The following is a 9,188-nucleotide window of genomic DNA, read 5'->3' as shown; positions in this document are numbered from 1 at the left end:
GGGGTGCGGCGTGAACCCCGTGGGCGCGTAGCGGGTGTGCGCAGCGCTCGGTGTGCGCTTCGCCCTGTAGGTAGAGAGACCCTTTGGTTAGCTTTCCACGCCAAGTGGCTGTTCCAGGCACTCAGTGCCTTCTTGGCTCAGCCAAGGTCACAGAGGGAGTGACAGCTTCCGGGCAGTCCTGGCTACTGCCTCTGGGAATCTTCCCACTGCCCCGCTTGCGCCACCTGTTAGGCAAGATCGTTTTTTCTCTGGGGCAAGATCAAAATCCAGGTCCTGCAGGAAGAAACTCCTTTTCCGAATAGTAGGGAAGAGTCTCCCTGGATCTCAGTTTTCTCCTTTCAGGATGAGGGGATCGAGCAAGCAAGCCATCGTAACCCCTGGCTTGGCTGCCTCTTACTGTGAGATTGCTAATGGGCTCTTAGGAGTTCCAGGTCTTCAGCCCTAATCTGCCTTTCTTTTGGGATTCCTAGATTAAGCCTGATCAAGATGACAACCTCCCAAAAGCACCGAGACTTCGTGGCAGAGCCCATGGGGGAGAAGCCAGTGGGGAGCCTGGCTGGGATTGGTGAAGTTCTGGGCAAGAAGCTGGAGGAGAGGGGCTTTGACAAGGTGTGGGGTGGCCGCCTGTACCTGGTGCAGGCGGGGGTGGGAGGGAAGTGAGTCCATCTGCTAGGGGGTGGACAGTGGGGTATAATCTGAAGAGGCTGCCAGAGCCTGGGCACCTGGTGGAGAGGAGATGGGGGCAAAACCCACGCTGCTTCTTGGGCTTGTGTACTCTGAATGGCACAGGAATGGCCGCCTTGCTCTTACCCTTCACTGAACACTGAGCAGCACACCCCTTCCTTTTTCCCTGTTTTGCAGGCCTATGTTGTCCTTGGCCAGTTTCTGGTGCTAAAGAAGGATGAAGACCTCTTCCGGGAATGGCTGAAGGACACGTGTGGCGCCAACGCCAAGCAGTCCCGGGACTGCTTCGGATGCCTTCGAGAGTGGTGCGACGCGTTCTTGTGATCCTCTCTGGGAAGCTCTCAATCCCCAGCCCTCATCCGGAGTTTGCAGCCGAGTAGGGACTCCTCCCCTGCCCTCTACGAAGGAAAAGATGATTGCTGTTGTCGTACTCGCCTCCGACGTACTCCAGGGTCTTCTGGGAGTTTTCTCCCCTCACCATTTCAACTTTTTTGGATTCTCGCTCTTGCATGCCTCCCCCGCCCTTTTTCCCTTGCCAGTTCCCTGGTGACAGTTACCAGCTTTCCTGAATGGAGTCGTGGCCCCGTCCCTCACCCCTGACCCTCACTTTCAGTCCGTTTGATACCATTTGGCTCATTTTTGGGCAGAACAGTCACTGTCCTTGTAAAGTTTTTTAGATCAATAAAGTCAGTGGCTTTCATGACTGGGCTTTGTGCACTGAAAAGCAAGTGGGCTGGGAGTTGCCTCTCCTCCAGGGACGGACCATGTCTCTCACTCCTTATCAGTAGAGACCGAAACTGGCAGCTTCCCTTCCACTCCCAGAGGGCAGTCACCCTAGCCATGTAGGCCTCAGGCAGGTGACTTGTGTCTCAGTCCCGAGCGATGTGGGGGAGGGTGTGGGCGCATCTTTTCCTGGGAGCCAGATGGACTGTGCTCCAGATGTCAGTTAAGTCAACAGCTGGGCGAGGCAGCACCTGGTGGAAAAGGCAGTGGGAGTCAGAGGTACCAGACAGGGTGGGCCAGATGTGGGTGAGAGTTCACCTGCCAGTCATCATATCATCTGCTCTCCTGGCCTCGGCAAGGGTGGGCAGGGGCGCTTGCCATCTTCCATGATGTCTTAGGTAGGAGAAGGAGCACAGGCATCACAGCTGGAAGGGTGTGAGGGGAGTACACCTCAGTACATTTTAGTCCTGTTCTTTTTGTTTACTGTTTAACTTAATAGAGACGGCCCTTCTGTGTTGCCCAGGCTGGCCTTAAGCGATCCTTAAGCCTCCCTAAGCGCTATGACTAGAGGTGTGAGCCACCGTACGCGGCCAGCCCTATTATGTCTTGAACACTTAGTAAGAACCAGGCTTGAAGCTAAAATCTTTGCAAACATTTTTTTCTTTCACAATAATAATTATTTTCTCTTTTACAGGTGAGGAAACTTGAGGCTCAGAGAGGCTAATTTGCCTGTGAACTTGCTCCTGGGAAGTAGCCAGACTGGAACTCAGAACTAGCTTGGAAACGCATGGACCGGGCCATGTGTTCCTTGGTCATGTGGCTTATCCTCTCTGAGTCTCAGTTTTCCCACTTGGAAAATGAGGTGGTTGTAGGGAAAGGATATTTGCAGCAGTATAAACAACAAAGGAGTATTTCCGTAGCACAAATACAACTGCAATCAAGAAAAAGGTGGACTGGCTGGGCGTGATGGCTCACGTCTGTAATCCCAGCACTTTCAGAGGCCGAGGTGGGTGGATCACCTGAGGTCAGGAGTTCAAGACCAGCCTGGCCAACATGATGAAACCCCATCTCAACCAAAAATACACAAAATTAGCCGGGTGTGGTGGTGCACGCCTGTAATCCCAGCTACTCAGGAGGCTAAGGCAGGAGAATCGAATTTGGGAGGCAGAGGTTGCAGTCAGCCAAGATCATGCCATTGTACTTGACAAGGCAGGGTGACAAGAATGAAACTGTCTCAAAAAAAAAAAACAAAAAAAACCAGCACAACAGAAAAATAGGTAGAAGACCTAAGATAGCCACAGAAGAAGGTTCCCTCCCAGTAAATAAGCACAGGAAAGGTGCTCCATATTGCTAGTAATAAGACATCACATGCCATTAACACCCATCTGACTTGCAAACACTTTTAAGTTGGACAATACCAAGTATTGATGAGATAGTGAAGCAACAGGAACTGATACCCAGCTGTGGGAGTATAAATTGGTCTAAACAATTTGGGAAGACAGTTGGGTGTTATTTAGTAAAACTGACACACCCTGTGACCAAGCAGTTCCTCTCTCAGGACTGTGCCTTGAAGAAAGTCCCCAACACCTGCAGCAGGACCGAGGTGAGTTCGCAGCTGCAATGTTGGGAGCAACACTAGCAGCTGTCAATGCTAGAGTAGATAAATACGCATTCATGCCACCGGGCACTGAACAGAGGTGAAAATGAACAAATGATAGCTGTGTACAACACAAATCTCAGTAGCAAATGAAGCCAAACAAATTCGTAGGAATTCCTACATAGATGGTAAAACTAGAAGGAAAACAAAGGAAATGATTATGGTAGATGGTAAAGGAAAAAGTCTACAGTGATTATCTTTGGGGGAGGATGTGGAAGAGCTTAAGGGTAGGCTTGGCCTACCCTGACCTGTGTTTCTGGCCTGCAGGGTGGTGGTACAGGCATGGACCAAAAGAGTGTGTTCTGCACCCTTTTCTGTGTATTAGCTACATCTCAGAACAATAAAAATATAAAAGGAAAACCAAAAATAAAGCCCTGAGGCTGGAACGACCATGTGATAGGTCAGAAACTGAATTGTTATTTGTAGGGATGAGAGTTCTGGGCAAGGCTGGGACCGGGAAGTGCGAGTAGCCCAGCCTGAAAGGGACACTGGGTGGCTGCAGCAGGGCCTAGCATGTACTTCCTGCTGCTTCCTGGGAGGCTGCTGGTCTGAGGCCTGGCTGAGGTCACGAGGGCTCTCTCTTGAGTTTCATACTATTTCTGATGTCTTCCCGGATAAGCCCCTCAGCCTTGACCCTCATGCTATGATGCTGTCGCAGGCCTGGTGTGCTTAGGTGGGGACTTTGTAGGGCCCTGGCCTCACCCACACCTCAGCCCTGATGCTGCCAGATTGTTGCTGGTGCTCTGTGAGGTCATGGAGACTCCCTCCTCCTCCACGAAGCCCTTGCCTGGGCTCCTGCCCACACTGGCCTCCTGATTTGGCCTGGCCTGACTCTGGCACTGGGAGCCTGCTGGAAGCCTGCGGCTCATGCTGTCTGCTTTATTTCCTTGTCATCTGCCTTTCCCAGCTCACCCACAGGCTTTGCCTTAGAAGGGGCTTGAACCTGCCTTCTCACCTGTCCCTTGGGGTGCAGGCAGTGCATGCACCAGGTGGCAGACCACAAACCCTTTATCAGGACTCCATATTGCATCCCACACAAGTTCTTGGCTCTGTCCTGGGACGGCAGTAGACAAAGGGTATCCAGAATGTACCTTGTGACAGTGTGGCTTCTCAGATCCAGCCCGACTCAGCCAGCAGGACAAAGGGACCACAGCTTGGAATACTGGCGCAGAAAGCAGACCTGGTGGTGAGGGGTGGGAGTTAAGTGTCAGCCCGTGGTGCCCAACAGGACATGCCTGGCCATCCGCTAGCCTGGGACATGGGTGGGCCCGGAAATCAGCAAATACCCTGTGCCCCCATGCCCTCACACCCAGCCAGAGCTTGACACTCCTCAGCCGATCCAGTCATGAGTGCTCAGAGCCCGCCTAGAACCTGGTGTGAACACAGCCCATGCACTCTGGGGTCCCGAAGGGCTCCTGCTGCCCCCAGAAAGGAAGTAAGGGGAGGCTACCTGGACCACCACAAGTCCTGCCCCACGGGAGCCTGCTGAGCATGGAAGGCTCCCAGCAGGTGCTTGTGACGGCTGATCCCCTTCCAGGCTGGCCCCTCCCTGCAGGGACCAGGGCTCTTTCCTGTCACTCCCAGCCTTGACTGGTGGCAGCCTTGAAGAGCCAGCCAGGCCCGATTCTGGGCCTTTGCTCCCCATGCAATCTGGAGCAAGTTGCTTCACTCCCCTGAGCTACAGCCTCCTTGCCAGCTGGTGCAGGGTTGTGACGATTCAACCAGTGAATCAGCAGCGCTTAGGAGCGCGTCTCCCCAGAGGGGAGCTTTAATCCCTGTTGGATTACAGGTTTCCTTGCCGAAAGATCTCCTTTTCAGGATATGGGACTGCAGAGCCCTGGGGAAGGGCAATATCCTCTGCCCAACTGAAGGTTCAAGGAAGAGGGTTCTGGGGGAAGCACCAAGGCCTTGGAGGGCCTGATCCCAGAGGGAAGGAGATGTCAAGAACCTGCCCTGGTCATCTCTACCCATCAGGCCAGGGGCAAAAGAGGGGTGCTGTGGACAACCTGGGTTGGGATGTCTGGGCCACTGCAAAACTGGAGGCTGTGCCCTGTGGCCAGTACATTTGACCAACCTCAAGCTCACGTTTGGCCCAAACCTCCTGGAAGCCAGAGTGGTCCAGACAGGATGGAGTCAGGCTCCGGGAAAGTCTGCTCAGGGACACCCCACCTGCAAGAAACAACCCCTACACCATGCACAGTAGCCCTCATACCCCTGTAGAGCAGCCAAGGACTCATGCACCAGAACCCACCACTATTTCCCCTTTGACCTCTCATTTCCTCCTTGTAGGAAGAGGTAATAATCATTGCCTCTGCAGCTGCTATGGGAAAGAAAGAACATATATTGAATCCCTGGTGCAAGGCCTGGCACACAGCAAGAGCTCTTATCATTGTTAACCCCACCCCCCACCTTTTCTCACCAAGATACCAATTCTAGCTGTGTGACTTTATACAAGTGTCCCGACCTCTCTGATTAACTTTTTCATCTGCAAAGTGAGGATAACGTGTACTCCCTCAGGGTGCTTGTGAGAATTAGTGGGTGAAAAGTGCTCGGAAATTGCTAGGTTGTACTGCAAAAGAGTCCTTGGCATCAGCACAAAGCAGTGGCAGGCGGGGTGAGTGCCCTTGGTGAGTCGAGTCGCAGACAGGCCTTGGCTAGTTTTTGAGAGAGTGTTGGAGGTACCTGTGGCTATGGCTAAGCTCCAAGTGATGAGACGGCAGGCCTAGGGGAGCTGCCTCTCCCACTTCGCCCCTGTGGCACAATCCTGGGCCTCTTCCTCTACCCCTCCTAGGCTCTCAGCTCAGAGTCCTGGCCAGGCGTCATCCTTCTGATCAACTCAAGCTTGGCCAGCACTTCCACAAACTGGAGTCTGTCCCTTTAAGCCAGACACCTGAGGCCGCCAGGAACTTGTGACGGTTCCTTGGAATCCCAGGAAGATGGCAGAGTTGGTTTTCCACAGCTGGGCTGAGGAAGTGAGGCAGGTAGCAGGCTGGCAGCTGCCCTGGGCAGAGTGACTGCTCTGGTCTAGGTCTCTGTGTGGGAAATCACTTCCTTCTGTGGTCCTGGAATTCTAAGGCCCAGAGTCAGGAAGGGAGGGTGACACACTGGATGCCTATACACAGTATCCATCACAGTGAGGGCTGCCAGCTGCTCTTTACGTACTGTGACCTAGCACCTCTTCCAAGCCCCAGTGAAGCCCCTGGAGGCTCTAAGCACTGCAAGATCTTAGTGGCCCAGGGACAATAAGCCTCTGCCCCCCAGCACCATGGAATTACAAGTACAAACTACAGTGAACTCTAAAATGCAGACAAATAATTCCAGCAAGGCCTGCCTGTAATCCCAGTGCTTTGGGAAGCTGAGGCGGGAGGATCTCGTGATCTCTTGAGGCCAGGCATTCGAGACCCACCTGGGCACTACAGTGAGACCCCCATCTCTACAAAAAAATTTAAGAATTAGCCAGGTGTGAAAAAAATTAACCAGGTATAGGTGCATGCACCTGTGGTTCCAGCTACTTGGGAGGCTGAGATGGGAGGATTGCTTGAAGCCAGGAAGTTGAGGTATAGTGAGCTATGATAGTGCCACTACACTCTAGCCTGGCTGACAGAGCTCTGTCACACATACAAAAATTTTTTTTCAACAAAATCCAGACTTTTCCTGCGTTGACTACTTCAATACTGCTTTTCATCTGTTTTTTGTTTTTTGTTTTTTGTTTTTTTTTGAGACAGAGTCTTGCTCTGTCACCCAGGTGGAGTGCAGTGGCACTATCACTGCTCACTGCAACCTCAACCTCCCAGACTCTAGTAATCCTCCCACCTCAGCCTCCCGAGTAGCTGGGACCACAGGCGTGCACCACCATACACAGCTAATTTATTTTAGATTTTTTGGTAGAGATGAGGGCTCACTATGTTGCCCAGGCTAGTCTCAAACTCCTGGCCTCAAGTGATCCTCCTGCTTCCGACTCCCAAAGTCCTGGGATTACAGGTGTGAGCTACCGTGTGATTAATAGATCACCACGTGATTAACAGATCACCACCCTGATCTATTAATTATTGGAGTCTTTTTTTTTAAGATGGAGTCTTGCTCTGTCACCCAGTCTGGAGTGCAGTGGCGTGGTCTCAGCTCATTGCAACCTCTGCCTCCCAGGTTCAAGTGATTCACCCACCTCAGCCTCCCAAGTAGCTGGGACTACAGGTGTGCACCACCACACCCAACTAATTTTTGTATTTTTAGTACAGATGGGGTGTTGGGAGCCAAAAAGGCCAAAGAGATCGTGACCAACTCAGCATTCCACTGAAGGCTATATGATCAAACAGCAAACTGTTTATCACGAATGCAGGATGTAGGCACACTCCCACTGCCCTGCCACCAAAAGGTTTGCTGAGGGCCTCACTCCCTTGCGCTGTGCTCCTTCAAGTTATCTACTGAGAAAATTAGCGCCTATTGTTCAAAGGATGCAGTCTGGCAAGCCTGCTATGGGCCAAATGGCTGGCTGACAACTACCTGACATACCCGACAAACATCCCCCCTTTCTCGCTATCTCTTTTGCCTAATACATACAGAGGGCTGGGTAAAGCTCAGGGCCCTTGTCCACTAGAGGCAAGGTGCCCCCTGACCACTTCTTCCAAATAATACTCTTTTGTCTCTTGTCTTTTATTCCTGCGTTTGCCTGGCTTTGTTCAGTCCCCCTAGGTCCCTGCGGGCTACAATGGGGTTTCACCATGTTGGCCAGGCTAGTCTCGAACTCCTGTCCTCAAATGATCTGCCCACCTTGGCCTCCCAAAGTGCTGGGATTACAGGCATGAGCTACCGTGCCTGGCAATTATTGGAGTCTTTAAAACTTTAAAAATACAGTCATGGGCCTTGTTTGCTGGTACCTCCAGCACATGCTCACTGTATCTACAGGAGAGCCAGATTTGAAACATCAATATCAGAACAAACTTAGGAGATAAGGTGTCTTTCAGTAGAGGACACAGAGGCTCTGTCTGGGAGGTTGAGGGACTTGCCCAAAGCCATGCGGTCAGTAAGATGGCAGACCTGACATGACTGACACCCCCTCCTTCTGGGCAGTTTGTGTCCTTTGGGCTCAGTCTGGTTTAAGATCACAGATTTGACTTAGACTGCCAGCACACTGAAACCAGTGTCACCATTTATTTTCCACCAGTGTCTCTGGGCAAATCCATTTTCCCTTCTCTGTAAAGTGGAGACTTTTTTTTTTTTTTTTTTTTTTTTGAGACAGAGTCTCTCTCTCTGTCACCCAGGCTAGAGCGCAGCGGCGCCCTCTTGGCTCACTGCAACCTCCGCCTCCCAGGTTCAAGCAATTCTCCTGCCTCAGCCTTCTGAGTAGCTGGGATTACAGGTGTGCACCTCCACGCCCGGCTAATTTTTGTACTTTTAGTAGAGAGGGGGTTTCACCATGTTGGCCAGACTGGTCTTGAACTCCTGACCTCAAGTGATCTGCCTGCCCCAGCCTCCCAAAGTGCTGGGATTACAAGCGTGAGCCCTCACACCCGGCCCTCTTTTTTTTTTTTTTTTTGAATCAGCATCTAGCTCTGTCCTCCAGGCTGGAGTGCAGTGGTGAGATTGCGACTCACTGCAGCCTTGAACTCCCTGGCTCAAGTAGTCCTCCCACGTCGGACTCTCAAAGTGCTGGCATTACAAGCATGCCTAGGCGCCTGGCCAGGTGGAAACATTAGTCACTCCCGCTCCAGGAAGGTTGTCAGGCAGCGCTGAGCAGTAATGTGTCCTACTCACCTGCTGTTTATGCCAGGCCTCTTCTAAGAACTTTACCTGTTTCAGCTCACTGAATCCTCACAACATCCAGGAAACCGAGGCGGCGAGTGGTTAAGTGACTTCTCCGAGGTCACACAGCTAGGAAATAGTGGCAACAGTAAGAGCCCATGAAGAGCTGCGGTTGGTGGTTCATTCTGAACAGCCCTCCCGTGAACTGTCCCTTTACTGGCACTTGTTGCTGGGGACCTTCGTTGTCCTCTCCCTCCCTGGGCCAGGTGTGTCCTGGAGGGCAGGGAAGCGTCTTGGCACGCGGGTGCGCGCCGCCCCCTCGACCTCCTGGGCACCCTGAACCTCGCAGGACCCCGGAAACCGGCAACTTGGAGCCCCGCCCCAG

The 9,188-nt window shown here is 52.4% G+C and overlaps 1 protein-coding gene across 2 annotated transcripts in view; it reads left to right on the top strand.

The window, feature by feature from the left end:
* Positions 1-1,387, top strand: part of BANF1 (barrier to autointegration factor 1) — a 5,500-nt gene extending 4,113 nt beyond the window's left edge. The window contains exons 1-3 of one of the 2 annotated variants that reach the window (XM_011942456.1): positions 13-270; positions 471-609; positions 862-1,387. In XM_011942456.1, coding sequence (XP_011797846.1) covers positions 487-609; positions 862-1,008 — 270 coding nt within the window. In that variant the 5' untranslated portion in view covers positions 13-270; positions 471-486 and the 3' untranslated portion in view covers positions 1,009-1,387. Of the gene's footprint in view, positions 1-12; positions 271-470; positions 610-861 lie in introns of those variants that run through there. The other variant, XM_011942455.1, reaches the window with a different exon arrangement.
* The last annotated feature ends 7,801 nt before the right edge of the window (positions 1,388-9,188 follow it).

Source organism: Colobus angolensis, unplaced genomic scaffold, assembly GCF_000951035.1.
Source record: "Colobus angolensis palliatus isolate OR3802 unplaced genomic scaffold, Cang.pa_1.0 Scaffold21, whole genome shotgun sequence".
NCBI lineage: Eukaryota > Metazoa > Chordata > Mammalia > Primates > Cercopithecidae > Colobus > Colobus angolensis.
The sequence above is the reverse complement of the archived record's forward strand: the minus strand, read 5'-3'. Positions and strand labels throughout refer to the sequence as shown.